Source organism: Prunus mume, linkage group LG6 (genome assembly GCF_029339155.1).
Source record: "Prunus mume cultivar Tortuosa linkage group LG6, ASM2933915v1, whole genome shotgun sequence".
Classification (NCBI taxonomy): Eukaryota; Viridiplantae; Streptophyta; class Magnoliopsida; order Rosales; family Rosaceae; genus Prunus; species Prunus mume.
Window position 1 is genome coordinate 4,140,343 of NC_142703.1, and position 16,647 is coordinate 4,156,989.

General features: G+C 37.3%; 3 protein-coding genes and 1 pseudogene across 4 annotated transcripts; all 4 read left to right on the forward strand.

The window, feature by feature from the left end:
- The first annotated feature begins 30 nt into the window (after window positions 1-30).
- Window positions 31-2,633, forward strand: LOC103336488 (uncharacterized). Its single transcript, XM_008239534.3, is given in 5 exon segments — window positions 31-157; window positions 255-294; window positions 296-309; window positions 464-515; window positions 2,270-2,633. Coding segments are annotated over 5 exon segments (408 nt in total). The 5' UTR covers window positions 31-68; the 3' UTR covers window positions 2,483-2,633.
- Window positions 2,634-5,199: 2,566 nt separating this feature from the next.
- Window positions 5,200-11,114, forward strand: LOC103336489 (SNARE associated Golgi protein family). Its single transcript, XM_008239535.2, has 7 exons — window positions 5,200-6,091; window positions 7,456-7,508; window positions 7,886-7,978; window positions 8,070-8,293; window positions 8,989-9,055; window positions 10,568-10,678; window positions 10,833-11,114. The coding sequence occupies exons 1-7, from the start codon at window positions 5,665-5,667 to the stop codon at window positions 10,854-10,856; spliced, it is 999 nt and encodes a 332-aa protein (XP_008237757.1). The 5' UTR covers window positions 5,200-5,664; the 3' UTR covers window positions 10,857-11,114.
- A 193-nt stretch (window positions 11,115-11,307) lies between these two features.
- LOC103336490 (oil body-associated protein 1A-like) lies at window positions 11,308-12,276 on the forward strand. The gene has a single exon (XM_008239536.3). It carries the CDS (start codon window positions 11,457-11,459, stop codon window positions 12,159-12,161), a length of 705 nt encoding a protein of 234 aa, XP_008237758.2. The 5' UTR covers window positions 11,308-11,456; the 3' UTR covers window positions 12,162-12,276.
- Window positions 12,277-12,995: 719 nt separating this feature from the next.
- LOC103336491 (disease resistance protein RPM1 pseudogene) lies at window positions 12,996-16,260 on the forward strand (annotated as a pseudogene). Its single transcript, XR_514438.3, has 2 exons — window positions 12,996-15,854; window positions 15,986-16,260. The product of XR_514438.3 is annotated as a disease resistance protein RPM1 pseudogene (transcript).
- The last annotated feature ends 387 nt before the right edge of the window (window positions 16,261-16,647 follow it).

Here is a 16,647-nt window from a genome sequence, read left to right on the forward strand (position 1 = left end):
ACTTCATTTTTAGCCCAAGGCTTTCTTACTTCACAAATCCAATATCTGCTTTCAGAGAAAGAGGGAAAATGGAGTCTTCAACTTCCTCAATCTCCATGACAGCCTCCTCAAACCCACCTTCCAAACGCCTTTTGTTTGATCGCCGTTATGGTTGGGTGTAAGTATATATCTCTCTCTCTCTCTCTCTCTCTCTATAAATATATATATATATATAGACGTAATTAAGCTTAAAATAATTGATATTCATGTTTCAGAATTGATGAATGGAAAGACCCATCGGAGGAAGCTCTGGCAGGGTGGCCGAGGAATGTAAGTTCTTTGTCTTTCTTTACCTTAGAGAACCCACTGACTGGTTACTGAGAAAAAAGGGTAGACAAGAAATGTGGAAATGGGATATTGTTGAACTTTTTAAGTATACTACTTAATTTTAAGCCTAATTGTTGTCCTATTGGCTTTGATTAAGGTTTTGCGTCCTGCCTCTTGCAAAATCTTTGATAAAGATGGCTTCGCAGTCGGTATGATGAATTTTCAGCTCATTCTTACATTTACATTTGAGATTAATGTTATTCTATATTTCACTAAAAAAACTGAATTCACTATTAGTTCTTTGATATGTGTTTTGCTCTTTCTTTATGTACATTAACATTTTGATAACTTACTTGACATCAGACATTTTAGTTTTATTAGGGTGTGCTAATTGGACTTTGAGAGGAAGAGATAAACAGAATTTGGTCTCTCTGGACTTCATAAGTTTAGACTTAGTTGATGGTATAATCAACGATACTTTAAACTTCTGCCGAAAGAAAGATGCTTTAAACTTATCAAAAATGACCGAAAAAGGGATCAAAATGCTTTAAGTTCAGTCTGTCAGCTTTTGTTTTCACAACATGTTGGTGAAGCCCTTGAGCTAGACTTGCCCTTGGTTGTTGTTGTTGTAATTTGTACCACTGGAACTTAGCTTGCCACTTTCCCACACATGCCATGAAGAAGTTATAGTGTTGCACTGTGCTGATAGTTTCATTGCAGAAAAATATGTAAGCTATGTTTGTTTGCGACCACCACGTTGATAATTTTAGAACAATTCATCCATCAGCATACATTGAAACGTTTTAAACCCCTCAGTGTAAGAAATGTTTTACAATGATTGAAAGAAATACTCACTTTGTAGCTAGAAATCAAGGGCGCCAAGGAGGGCTAAAAGAGCCTTTAATTTAGTGTCTTCCATCATCATGCATTAGCTGATTCACCCTATAATTTGTGTTGGGGAAATCATTATGGCTTTGTGAGATAGAATACAAAAGAGAATTAGTTTGGTTGGAGGCTTAGCTGTGATAGATAGACATGAATTATAGAAAATATGTGATATTCAAATTTTATTTTTTGACCCTCATTACACCTACCCCTCCTGGATTTATCAGACAGTGGTTATCAACACATAAATCCTAAACCAGATGTGATCTAAATTTTAAACTGAGTAACACACTATACTTGCATATGCCTCCTTTCCCATGTTTTATTCACATACAGTTATCAAGTTGGAGTATGAGACAGTAGGATGTAGATACACAACATGTTAACTAGATGCATGTATGCATGTGCTATATATATATATCGCAAACTTTTTCATCTTCATAGTAAAAAATTTATTTAGTTGGATACCTGAAAGACTAAGGCTAGTTTGGGATTGCTTTCTTCTGCTGTGCTTTAAAAATAATTAGTAAAGTATTGTTTGGTATATTTTTAAAGTGCTGTTAGTACAAAAAGCAGTTTAAAACCGTTTGGTAAATTTTAATATAAAATTGTTGTAACTGTAATGACTATTGATAAAAGTGTTAACTAATCTTGTGGTGGTAATGGTAGTGATAGTGATGGAGTGGAGTTGATGGTGGAGATGAAGGCGAAGTTGATGGTTGTGGTGGTGGGGATGGCTGCGCTGCATGGTGGTTGGAGGTGGTGGTGGCGGAATGAAAATTGTAGGTAGAATGTTTGCAAGTAGTTGGATGTAAAAGTGGAGGTGATGTCATTTTTTTAAAATAAATGATGATATTTTGAGAATTAAAAATGTTCATCTGTAACAAACATGGCAAACATACCACTTCATTTCTCCCAAACTAACTCTTTCATAAAGTTTTACAAATCAACCTATCTCTGGCTTGCTGCATTGGCAATAAAATTGTAGAGAATTTTGAATGTTTGATTATAATGTGTAACAAACATGGCAAACATACCACTTCATTTCTACTTATGTTTTTCCCTTGTTTCCCTACAGATTAATCTTGCAGCGAACTCAGCAGTGAAAGCTCTTGAAAGGCCAGACCTGCTTTCTCCTCAGCTATTGCAAGCTGGTCTAAATGATCGGCTTTACAAAATTAAGTCTTCTTTGCCAAAGCCGGAATTCAACTATTTCTTACTCAAAGGAAATCTCTCATCAAAAGCTGCTAGTTCCTCCTCACGTAAACAAACAGAAAGCAATAAATCGTAGATGATTTTAAATGATTTGATTTCTTAAATTCCTCGTAGGAGTACCCATCCGGTATTGTTTTAGGTCAAAATTAGGTATGGTTTTGGAGTTTGTAACAATCAGCATTGTATGGTAAAACATTTTGCTTTATAATCCTAAACATTTTCACGTACTTTATGAAGCATTTTGGGGTCGTTTGGCATGGCGGACTGTCATGGACTGGACTAAATCACTGTCTCAGATTAGCTCGGATTGGCCTAAGCTGGATTAAGTATTGATCTACGTTTAATGTTGTGTTGGACTAAGAAGCTAGATTGTAAAAATAGTGAAGACCTATGTTTGGTTCTGTGTCGAACTAAAAAATCATTATTTTAATATTTAAAAATAATAATTTTTAAATAATTAATGTAAGTTTTTTTTGTTATTATAATTACCAAATTGACATATACATTTCTTTTCCTCCAAACCAAAGGCTTTTTGTTTGTTGTTAAAAGTTATAAATTCCACCAAGTTTATGTATAATCGAGTCTTTATTTGTATACAAACACAAAGAGTTTGATTAATTGAGTCTTTACGAGGTGATATTATGTTATTATAGCCCTGATCTCTTGGACCATAGGGGTTCAAGAGATTTGTGGTCAACCATCGTTGGATGTTAATCTAACAGTTCAAAAAGGTTTCTTAAAAAGAGTGCAAAAGTGAGTGAACCGTTAAATTTACATTTAACGGTGAATGATCACAAATCTCTTGGACCCTTGTAGGCCAAGAGATCGAGACTGTATGTTATTATACCAAAATATGTTGGTTGAGGATAAAATAGATAACCCAGGAAATTGTGACAAAAATATAGGCAAACATTCTTTATATCTTGCATTTTAACTTAGTCCCCCATTTTACCAAACATGGACTTCAAGGCTTATTTAGTATAGTCCAACCTAATGAAGCCTACCAAACACGCCCTTAGAATTTAGTATAATCCTGAAAGCTTCAAACTTTATAAAGAAAATCTTGGTTTGTGAAGCCAAGAATTGCTCCATTTATGTCATTTCCATCATATTAATAAAACAACTAAAATTAGTAAAGATGGTTTATTTATAGTTTGCTCCAATATCTCAAACTTATTAAGCTGGCACCTTCCATCTATGACATGTGTCCAATAAGAAATTGGAATTGAAGTTATTAAAGATGAGACGGGTAGATGAGTAGGGTAGCAGATGATTGTGAAGCTAGATTCCACCACCAGTGATTGTGAAGCTAGTTCCATCACCAGTGATTGTGAACCAATTGGCATGGGGCAAGAGAAGTCAAGAAATTGGCTTTGAGGCTTGTGAGAGTGCGACATTTGAAATCAACTTGGATGCCCTTAGACGAAGCATGCATATTTCTTAGTGATTTCCTCAACTCCTAAAATATATAAAGATGATATATTCCTAGTTTCCTCCAATATCTCAAACTTATTAAGGTTTGTTCTCCATTTATAATAAATCATCATTCAACAAATGTGTGCCTATGAACTTGATATTCTACAAATATATGAAGCTCATCATCATGCAAATGTGATTAGAGAAAAAGCAATAGATGTTGCATGATATATCGGTAAAATTTACTTTTTGGAATTCGACTTTGACTATAACAATTCAACTTAATTACTTATTTGCTTTTGTGAGTGTGAGGTATGGTGGTGGCTTCGTGAGGGGTGAGAACCATGTAAGGGTGGCAAAAGGGCCCTTAATTTAAGTGTCTCCCATCATCATGCATTAGAATGCAAAAGAGTTCAATTTGGTTGGAGGCTCAGCTGTGACAGACCTGAATTACAGCAAATATATGATATTCAAAATTTATTTGTTAACCCTACCTCTCCTGGATTTATTTATTAGACAGTGGTCATCAACACATAAATTTTAAACCAGCTGAGATCTAAATTTAAAATGAGTAAAGTCACTATACTTGCACATGCCTCCTTCCCCATATTTTATACAGTAATCCAGATGGAGTAGGAAAAAGTGGGATGTAGATACCATGATCTAGAACAGATGGCGGAAGCAATTGAAGAGGAGTTGCAGAGACGCGCGCGTAAGGGTAAATCGAGAATACAATAGATTTGGACTCCGAGCTTATAATCGGGCCTATGACCTGTCGATTCGAGATAGTTTAGTAGCCCGAAGTTCAGTTTTAAAGTTTTTATAAATTTTGGATACTTTGTGTTTTTTTCAATTTTAATTCGTTGTTTATTTCTAGAGTCTCTAGGAGTATTTAAATAGATTTTACCTGTGGCTAGTGTTATGTTTTGTTATTTTAATTTATCAAATAAACCTTGAGGTTTCCCCATACTTTCCTTATGGATTCTAGAGTTACATATTCTAGGCTAAGATTTTAGTCAATTTATTGTCATGCTGCGTCAATACACAACATGTTAAGTATATGTATGCATGTGTTGTATGATATGTATCCAACTTTTTCATATTCATAGTAAAAATTCTATTTAGCTACATACCTTGAAGACTAACTCTTTCAGTAAAGTATTATGCAAATTCACCTGTCACTGGCTGTGCTGCATTGGCCATAAAATTGTAGAGAACTTTGAATGTTTTATTATAATGTGTAACAAACTTGGCAAACATACCATTTCATTCTCCTAATGTCTTCCCAGCAGTGAAAGTTCTTGAAAGGCCAAACCTGTTTTTTTCCTCAGCTATTGCAAGCAGCTTTACAAAATTGAAGTCTTCTTTGCCATAGCCGGAATTCAACTATTTCTTACTCAAAAGGAAATCTCTCATCTATCATAGATGATTTAAAATGATAATAAAAGAAAAACAGTTGCTTTTCATAATGATTGGTAGCTGCTGGTGTGCCAACCAGGCATATTTGACGCAAAAATGCACCACAGAATTTTCGAAAAAGGCAACCAGAGGTAAACAAAAGAATACATGTCACTTCCTCTACCTCTCTTTTACCACCTAATCAATCTGAACCGCACAATTATCCTCCTCTTACAAATTTCCAATTGCCAATTTGGACCTGATTAAAATTACAAAGACTATAGATTTCCAGTCCCTTCCAAAATTTAAAACCACTCACTCATCATTCTTTGTAGATTTCTCTTTTTCCATTTCCCTCATATTCACTTCCGTTATCTTCTTTTCATCCATACATGGCAGTGGTGTGCCTCCCGCTCTTATCCTACCGACAACCTACTACTTAAAATGCGCACCCTCCTCACTCTGAGGCCACCACCACCGCCATCTGTGCTCCTTCCATGCCTCTCTTCCTTATCCCCACCTCCTTCTTTCCTCTTCAGCTTCAGACCCAACAAGCGTTTTCACTTCCTCAGCCCATGTTCTTCTCTCAAACAGTCCAAGAAGAAGTCTCTCCAGAAGACCACCAGGCCTCCCAATGCTCCTCCTCCTCAGAGCCAGCGCTGGTTCTTCAATAACCCAAAGGGTGACGAAGGTGGTGAAATTGAAAAGACTGATGAGGCTGACAGTGCCTTCGGCGGTGACACTGCGCTTAAAGGTACTGTTTTGGCCGGTGTTTTCTTGGTTGGTATTGTTGGTGGGTTTGCCGGTGTTGGGTATTTGTACAAGGACCAGATCAACGCCTTCTTGAACCAGTTTTCCACTTTCATTGAAGGTAAATTTGCGAAATTTTTATACCCTTTTGCAGTTTTTTTAATCTCAATTCTGCTTGGAATTTGTTAATTGGTGTTTAAGATTTATTTATTTATCTTATAATAAATGGGTGTTAGGATTGGGGTCTAGTAGGTAAGATTGCAATTTATGCAAATTGGATATCAGCTTTTTCAGGTCTTCGTGGGATTTACTTTTGATTACATGTATAGTCATGTGGAACTTTGCTTATCTCATTGTATTTTAGGAAAATTTGACAACTTCGAGGCAGACTGCATGTTTTGACCCAGTACCTCAACTCTTTTTTTGGTACTGAACTCTAGCCTTTTGAAGGATTTTGGATGGTGGGGTGATGCTGATTTAGAAAACTTATCTGTAAAAAAGAATCTTGGGGTGTGAACTATGAAAGCAATAGAAGAGTTCTTAGCCTATTGTTCACGTTTTCCCCAACTCATGCCACGGCTTGGCACCAGAATCTATCCAGGGGCCAAACAGACAGTATAATCGTTACATTGCAACATAGCATTCCCATATCCTTTATATTTTCATGCCCAATGTATGAAATTATATTCAACCAAAAACACCAAACAGAACAAAAGCTGTACCAACCTACAAAAAACACAGATACAAATGAAATAAAAAATTGCACAGGAAGTTGCCGCTTAAGCGTTAAAACATGCTCTGTTGTATTTTTCTTTGAAATTGAATCTTCATGTGAGTTGTTGATTCTGATTATCCTCAGACTTGAAAATTTTGGTGAATCATCTAGCGCTTCTCCATAGCCAGATATAGTATACATAAGCAGATCAAGCTATCAAACTACAGTAGAGATTTTTCTCCCCTTCAAGTTAGCGGTAGCCTGCCAAATTCATTAGCCCCATCCCCAGCTCTTCTATTAAGAAAACTATGTTGCAGAAGTTGATGCCATATTGTGTTTGAGTAGCTGCAGTTGCAAAAAAATAAGGGTACTCTGTTGAAGTTACCTTTTGCCAATTCAAAATCACATGTAACTGTGTAGGTTGCAAGTTTATCCATATATATCCTAGGTTCTCTCCTCTTGTTAAGAACGCATGCCTTAGCTTAATTTTATGGAGCTCTAGTAATAGAATTTTCCCCTTAATGCTGTATTTTGAACATAAGATGTGCCCTCTGGGGCCCTACCACAATCAACCCTTACCATGTGGTCGGAAAATAGGAACACATCTTCTTCCTATTTTACCTCTGGAATGACAGTTCTTGTACCTTGCTTTAATTATCTTTTGATAAAATCAGAAGACATATCATATGTAGGATTTCCGTTTCTGTTTTATTTTTATTTTTTTAATAATGCTATAATTGACTTAATCTCATATAGCTTTTGGTGAACAGGTTATGGTCCAGCTGGATATGCTTTGTTTGTAGCAGTTTATGCAGGACTGGAAGTATGCATTTGACACCCATTCTTTGAATATGTTGCTATCTCTATATGGATTTCCAGCCTAATCTTCTTTTCCCACTTGAATGCTCACCCTTATGCTAGTTATTTAATTCACCTATACAAGTTAAACATAACTAGGCAACAAATAATTGTGTTGTCCCTTTTGGTCTTTTACATTCATTTTACAAATTATATTTCATTGGCTAAATAATCTGGTTGTTCATGGGCTGTATGCTCTGGACTTGATTTCCTCATATCTCTTTCATAACAGCATTCAACAGTTGTTGAAATTCTAGCATCTGTTTTTTTATTTAAAATGATACAGAGAGCCAAAACATTCTTTTGTCAGCTACTGACTTAGTGAAATTTATGTTTTCCTAGATCCTTGCGATTCCAGCTGTTCCATTGACCATGTCAGCTGGTCTTCTTTTTGGCACAGTTGTTGGCTCTATTCTAGTCTCCATAAGCGGAACAGTGAGTAATTTTCTTTCCTGAGTGTACAAAGAACAAATTGTTAAATATGTACTTAGTTTGTTTTTTTCCTGACATTATTTACCCATTTCAGGTGGCTGCTAGTGTTGCTTTTCTCATTGCTAGATATTTTGCTCGTGAGCGCATTCTTAAAATGGTTGAGGGAAACAAAAAATTTCTTGCAATTGATAAGGCTATTGGAGAAAACGGATTTAGAGTGGTCACTCTCCTTCGCTTGAGCCCTTTGCTTCCTTTTTCTTTGGGGAACTATTTATACGGATTGACATCTGTAAAGTTTGTTCCATACGTGTTGGGAAGGTTTGCTGCCCTACTTCTTGTTCTCTTAGTTAAAGTTCCTACTTCACAAGTTGGTTGTTCTTATTGGCTGCTATTGAGAGTTAAGGCTATCAAATGGATTGAGCCGGATTTAGGACCTGTTCGAGCTCAGGTCAATTTGTTAGGCTCTTGGCATGATAAATGAGACAAGTATTTTAGCCCAAGCTTAACCCCGTCGTTAAGTATGTGATTATGGCCAATATATCAGCTAGTTCAAGGTCTTCATTTTTTCCATCTACTTTTTTATCCCTTTTAGATTGAAGAGTCCCGACATATGACAATGCATGTTGTCAGTTTGAAGTAATAGAACTGAAAGTTAAAGGGAAATGAATTGTTTTCTTGCTATTTTCAGTTGCAGTTTCCACTGATTCTCATGATGTAAATATTTTTGCTCCATTTCAATTATGTAAAGATTATTAAGTGTACCGTTAGGTGTCTCATATAGAAGATGTAGGGCTAAAATATCAAATAAAAGTTGATAAGTTGAGCATGATTGCACTGGCCCATGGGAAAAAGAATTGTAACAAAGGACGGAGAGTATGATGGTCATGACTCATGTCTGGTAGTTTACCTTCAGAAGTAGTTGATCTTTATATCATGAACTACTTTAAACTTGTGTACGTAATATTGTAACATGTTTCACTCTGGTTCTAAGTCAATCAATACTTGACTTGCAGTTGGTTGGGGATGCTTCCTGGAACATGGGCTTATGTGAGCGCTGGTGCATTTGGGCGAGCCATAATTGTGAGTTTCTCTCTGTTTCTCCTGTTCTGTTGTGGTGGTTCTATGTGTGTGTGTATATATATATTATATTACAATTATTATTATTTTTTTCCCTTAATACTACTTTCTCTCTCTCCGTCAGTAGGGGATGGGGGTGTGTGAATGAGTATGAAGCAAATGATTTATACTTACCATACTGCAAAAACAGGATACATTCAATTTGATATTGACATTGATCAGATCAAAACAAAACAGCAGAAAAGAGAAATCATTGCTAATTAATGTCAACTATCATCTCTTTTGATGATATATTGCTATGCTTATTCTTCCATGATAAGAGTCCATTATAAAAATAGTTTCTTTAAAGCGACAATAGTATGAAATGACAACTATAGAACAAGTTATTGACTTATTACACATCATTATGTTATAAGAAAGCGAATCCAGTGGGATATTTTCTTAACGTCTTTGTACCTTGTGAGATATGTTTCCTGTCTGTAAGGTCTATGACTTGGGGTCTTTGTTTGTCAGCTTAACATGTTGCAATGAGTTAATATAAAGTAGCTCAGTGAGGAATATATAGGAGTAATGTATGTGACTTGGACCACCAATAATAACCATCAGTGAAGGTGACCAGTGTAATACAAATGTAGACAAATCTAGTCCTACACATGCGGAGACAGATTTTATGTTAGGACGTGGCTGGTTAATTTTTACTGGGCAACTGCATTTAAATCGAACTCTCATTCTGTATGTAGTACTTTTGTATAAAGAGTGATTGAGTGAAAATCTTAGGAGGTTCTTACTTTATATGATAGAGTAAATGGTTCCCAGATCTAAGTCAGGTATCAACCTCTATATTATGTGGTTGATATAGTTATAAGTCTGGGAAAATGAAAGTTGTCAAATAACATCCAGATGCATTGGTGCTTTTCATGCTGGCATCTGCAACACTGGGCTCTACATATATGTATTACTATTAACGCATATGCTTTTCATACAGTTACCATTGGGCATCGTATCATGTTAGTTACACTTGTTTGCAATCTTTGTGATGCCGGAACTTATAAATTGAATATTCAGAGAATTTTAACAACTGTCAAATTGATTTAGAGTAGAGATAATTTATGTATTTTTATCTGTCTTTTGGGGGTTCATTTGACAGCTTTGGGTGAAGTCAGGATTAATTCTTAGGGGTCTTGTAAGAAGAGACACTTTACAAGCCAAAGCAGCTAATAATCTTGAAGCCGATAGGAATTTCTTACAGTTATTAACTTCATTGTGTTAAGTCCTCAGATTAGTTGTAGACTGGTGCTTCTCTTTTATCATAAATTTATGACTCACCGAGGATCAAAATTTGGTCTGGCGAGATGCTAGCTCGATTTATTTGTGAGACATATTGGATTATATGCTTGAGAATTTGTGATTCCTTATACTAAGGTTCTTTAATTAAGGAAATTAATCGGTTTTCCATCGGGTTACTGGAGTTTCATTTCGATTCATTTGTTAATATTTTCCTGGGTGATGTTTCAGCAAGAAGAATCTGATCTTGGTTTGCCTGGAGGAAATGGTCAGCTACTGACACTAGGGTTTGGACTGTTAGCCACAGCGTTGGCTGCTGCTTATGTTACACGATTAGCAAAGGTACTCCCCAAATTGACAAGCATTTTCATTATTTGTTCCATATTTTTTGGTCTGATAAGAAACATGGCATTGCCAAAAGCTTCTCATTGTTTGGTTTGAGAAGGCAAATATTTTTACCCGTATTGAATTGATTTTCTTTGTGCTTCTGGTGCAGGATGCTGTAAAAGATATCGATTAGCCTAATCGGATTAGGTGACGAGTCTCAGTCTGCCCATGAATTCTACACAAGATATTTCAAACTTTAAAAAAAAAAAAAAAAAAAGAAAAAAAAAAAAAAGAAAAATCACTGCCCTGTAATTATTTAACTTTTGGCAAATTGAATAGGAAATGTTTTGATTTTTATTCTTATTATTAATCTTAAATTGTATAATTAAATCCACGATAATAATATGCTAGTCACTGTTCCAGCCTTGATTAGCTTTTGTTGGTAGAGGAATCACCATGTCCACGTGTCTTATGCTGAGCATTGACAAGTGCCTCCTCCGTTGTCCAAATTACACTTTAAATAACTTGCAATATTTATTATTATTTTTTCTATTTTTTTTTTCCAAATTTATTTTTCTATTTTGGTGCTAAGACTTTCATTCAGCCAGCTGGTCAAACGAAATAGCTCAAACTCTTTCCACGACTTCACCTTTGCATGCAAATCACATCCTTTCTTGCGCCATCTGTCTTGGCTTAGCAAAAAACAATTGCTATAAAATCAGTCTGCTAGTGTTCCTTTGTCACCGATTAACACCAAACCAAAGGAAACCATTCTCCATCAAAACTTCAAAAAATGGCGACAACTCACGCACGAGTCCCCGGTGAGCCAACTCCGACGGGCATGGCCATCCTCGAGACCGCAACGGCCACAGCCCAAGGCTTCAGCCCCATCAACAGCATCCACCAGCACCTCTGCGCCTTCCACTTGTACTCCCACGACATGACCCGTCAACTGGAAGCCCACCACTTCTGCGCCCACCAAAACGAAGAGATGCGCCAGTGCCTCATCTACGACAGCCCCAAGGCCAATGCAAAACTCATCGGCCTCGAGTACATCATCTCAGAGCTCCTCTTCCTCACCCTCCCCGACAACGAGAAGCTGCTCTGGCACTCGCATGAGTACGAGGTGAAGTGCGGCGTTCTCTTTATGCCAGGGCTACCAGGCCCCATCCAGAGGCAGGACCTGGACAAGGTGTGCAAGACGTATGGGAAGACGATTCATTTTTGGCAAGTGGATAAGGGGGATGAGTTGCCGCTTGGGATTCCGCAGGTTATGTTGGAGTTGACCAGGGACGGTCAACTGCGACCGGAGCTTGCGATAGATGTTCAGATGAGGTACGGGGTGAGCTTCGATGAGGAGAGAGAGAAGCGAGCGTACATGGCGGGGCCGAAGCTTGGGGTGCATCCTTTGGCTAATGGAGGAGGGAAAGGGTTGAAGACTGAGCTCAGGGAGACCGACTGCATGCCTGTAGATTCTGTTCCCAGGGTCTTTGTTTGAGTCCAATATATATGTATGTATATGTATGTAAAATAAAGCTTCTATATGTTTTTTCAGTGTAATTTTCTGCTATAGGCACTTACAAAACTTTTCCATTATTTGTAGTTTTTTAAAATATATATATTTTTCACTTAATCATCTTGGTTGGTATATTTCATTTAATAAAAGTATACTTTTCTGAGTTGAGGATTTTGATTTTAAAAATTATTATAATGGGAGGGTAAAACTTATAGCTCCCACGTCCAAATGACCTAGAAAAAAAGCAATTTCATTCCTTTGGATGTTCTTCTTTTCCCTTTTCATTTAGTTAGTTACCCGATCAAATTGCTCAAATTTGTCTGCCAGGAGTTCACCTAATGCATGCAAATCAGATCCTTGTTTTGTTAGTGCCGCATGTCAAATTGTTCCAAAATCCTAATCCTTGATAAAATCTCTCCTCGGAGCAATCTCAAACTGACTTTCTAATTTCTAATACTTTCTCCTATATATATATCAGCAGCAGCTCTTTCATAATGGAATGGAATGGAATGGTCTCCTCAAGATGCCTTGAAACCCTACTTTAACACTGTTGGTAAATTCTAATACATTATTGGTCTGAAATTTTTAGGAGCATATAGCATCGATCTATCTTTGCATCCGATGTCTTGTTTGATTCCCTTCCTCCCTAATACCACTTGAAATAGAATAATATAAAGTCTCCCCTGTTCCCACTCAAGGAAAACACCAGAGTCACAACGCATGAGGTGGGAATCGAACACAAGCCAAAGGAACTAGAGCACGAAAAAGCAGACGAAGATGGAGGGAGAACGCTAGAATAGAATCAGTACCTTGGGAGTAATATTAAAAAGAGTGTGTTATTGAAAGAACTCAGAGAAAAAAAAATCTACCAACGCATTAGAAGAGTGCAAAAGAAGTGAGGATAGAAGGCCAAATATGGCTTCAGCTACAACAGATCTCTTGATTGGCAAAATTGTAGGCATCCTCGAGAATGAAGCATCCGCCATAGCCGGTGTTGGTGATCAAGTTGATGAGATTAAACAGGAGCTTCTATACATGAAATCCTTCCTGAAAGATGCTGAGGGCAAGGAACCACACACGGAAGGAGAGAAAACGTGGGTTACAATGGTGAGAAACTTGGCCTTTAAAGCTGAAGTTATCATTGACAAATTCATGTATGACATGTATGAGCAGCAAAGTCAGGGTAGATTCGCGAGGTGGCTCCAGAAACCCATTCTCCTTCCAAAGATTCTTTGGTATAGGCGTCAAGTCGCCATTGAGTTACAGAAAATCACAAGAACGATCAAAGCCATTCCAGAGAGGAATCAAAGATATGGTGTTGGTTCCCTAAGCAGTTCGTCTAATGATAATCACAAATGGGTGAAGAACCAAGCGGATCAGTCTTCTCTTTTCATTAAGGAAGATGAGCTCGTGGGGATTGAAAGAAAGAAGCAAACATTGATGGAAAGGCTGATGAGTGAAGAACGACATCAAATGGTTGTGTCCGTGGTCGGTATGGGAGGATCAGGGAAGACCACTCTAGTTGCCAAGACCTTCACCGATGAAACTATAAAGAGATATTTCGACTGTTATGCATGGATAACTGTTTCCCAAACCTACGTGATTGAAGACTTATTTAGAAGCTTGATCAAGGAATTTCACCGATCAAGAAAGGAAGAGGTCCCTCCAAGCATGAGTTCTCTTGAACATACAGAACTGGTAGAGATGCTTCGCAACTACTTGGATGCTAAAAGGTACCTTGTTGTACTAGATGATGTGTGGGATATCAAACTTTGGGAAAGAGTAAGGATATCGCTTCCAGATAGAAGAGCTCTTGGAAACCGGATCTTGCTTACAACTCGAAATCAAGAAATTGCATTGTATCCTTTTGGAGTAGAAAGCCATGTTTATCGAATTGAACTCCTGGAAAAGGATGAGGCTTGGGAGCTCTTTAACAAGAAAGCATTCTCAACTTATCATGAGCAATGTTGTCCACCAGAGTTTGAATCATTAGCTTCGGAACTTGTGGAAAAGTGTGAAGGCTTGCCTCTTGCAATCGTGGCCTTAAGTGGTGTTCTGTCTTCCAAGGGGTCCCCTACAGAGTGGAGCAAAGTGTACAACAGCTTGAATTGGCAGCTAACAAACAACCCTTTGCTAAAACCTATGACGACCATCTTGTTGCTTAGTTTCGATGATTTGCCATATCAATTGAAGCATTGTTTCATGTACTGTTCCCTTTTCCCAGAAGACTATTTGATCGATGGAGAAAGGCTCATTAGATTGTGGTTGGCTGAAGGATTTGTTGAGCAAGTTGACGGGCTCACACCGGAAGAAGTTGCAGAGAACTATCTTATAGAACTTATTCGTCGTAGCATGCTAAAAGTTGAAGATCGGACTGACATGGGAAAGGCCCTAGCATATAAAATGCACGACATTTTGCGCGAGCTTGCTCTATCCATGTCACAAAAAGAAAATTTTGCTGCAAACTACGTTGGGAGAGAAATGAGAAAGGTTACAGCACGTCGTTTGTCAATTCAAACAACTGAAGGAGAAATTAGCTCAATAAAAGGTTTGTCAGAGCTCCGTTCTTTTCTTTTCTTTGTCACTAGCACATTTTCACTGCCTTCTAGATCTAAATTGTTGAAGGTTCTAGATTTGGAGAAAGTCCCCATTGATAAGCTCCCAAGTGGATTAGTGTATTTATTTAACTTGAGGTATTTAAATTTGAGGGGAACTTCAATTAAGGAGCTTCCAAAATTTATAGGAAGACTTGGAAACCTTGAAACCTTGGACATATCACACACCAAAATAGAAGCACTTCCAAGAGGAGTTTCCAAGTTGTTAAACCTGCGCCATCTACTTATGTACCATCACACTTGGGACGACGTTGGATTTAAATACCTCAAGGGGACACGAGTACCATCAAATATTAGTGAGTTGAAGAAATTGCAGGTGTTGGAAAAATTTGAATCAGACGGAAACATTGCAGGACTCATTGGAAGTATGACCCAACTTAGACAGCTTGGCATTACGAATGTGAAAGGAAGTGACGAAATGGACCTATGTGACTCGATTCAAAAGATGAAGCAGCTTCGCAACTTGAGTTTGACGGCAACGAATGCAGATGAATTTCTTAAGGTCGACAAGCTATCTTCACCTCCTCCGCATCTTGAAATTGTTTCTTTAGCTGGGAAACTGCACAAAGCACCAGTTTGGTTTTGTTCACTACAAAGCCTCACACATCTCCATCTGCATTGGGCTAAACTTGAAAACGATGAGCTACTACCTCAAATTGAAGCATTGCCATGTTTGGCAAGTCTTGACCTTTTTAATGCCTACATTGGGAAGGAGCTGTACTTCGGTGGAGGCTTTCCAAAGCTTACACGTTTAGTTTTGTCTAATCTCCTCTTTTTGAGTAAGATCACTATAGAAAAAGGGGTTATGCCAAATCTCAAGTCTCTATTTCTTAATAGCTGCATTGAATTGAAGACATTGCCACTGGGTATTGAGTACCTTCTTAATCTAAACACATTGGAATTGGTGTATCTTCCAACGCAACTTGTAGACTCCATACGAGAAGGAGGTGTGGATCGTCCAAAGGTGCAACACATTCCCAAAATCCACAATTATTACACAACATCGTCTGGAAGTACGTCTTATGAAAGCCTGTCCTATACATAGATAGCACCACGGCAGGTGAGTCTTCTATGTATCCTTACATTGCTTTTCTACTTATTTTTCAACAGCAAAAATAAAAATAAAATAAAAAAATGCTTCCAAAAGTTTGAAATTTGATTTGGTAATGAACTATGCTCTTGTCTTGTTAGATTGTTTTGCTGCACCCAGTTTGGCCCATGAAGAACCTGCAAAGAGTTTGCCTCTTCTCAATGGCGTCCCAGCCAGATTCTGTTCAAAAGGTTCACCTTGTTATTGTTTGTTTGCATGAAATAATACTGGAGATGGAATGTGTGTGTGTCAATTCTACGTTAGCAGCGTGGGTTGAACATGAAGATTCGTTTTTAAGATTTGGACCATGTATTCTTAATTTCATGTTACTTTGGGCATATCTAAATAATTAAAGCTTCGTACTTGTTTGCATTGATGTTGGATGTTTGTTTTGTTTTCAAGCCATTTAATGATTTAAATTGTTTTTGAGTAGTTACACCATTCAATGGTGATTATTTAGATCATTTACAATGAGAGAAAGTAATAATCATTTACAATGAGAGATAGTGAAATTACCTGTAAGATGACTAATAATGCCTTAAAAGGGGTGAATAGGCCAATTTAAAATTATAATCAATAAATAAAAATAAACTTCGGTAGCAAGATTAATATGACTTATTAATCCTGAAACGTGTTGAGTATAAAATAAAGGAACACGCAGAGAATTATTTTACGTGGTAAAACCCAACCTTTGGGGAAAATTCACGGGACTCCTTAGTCCAAAACAAATCCACTATAGAACGATGATTATAAGAAGTACGAT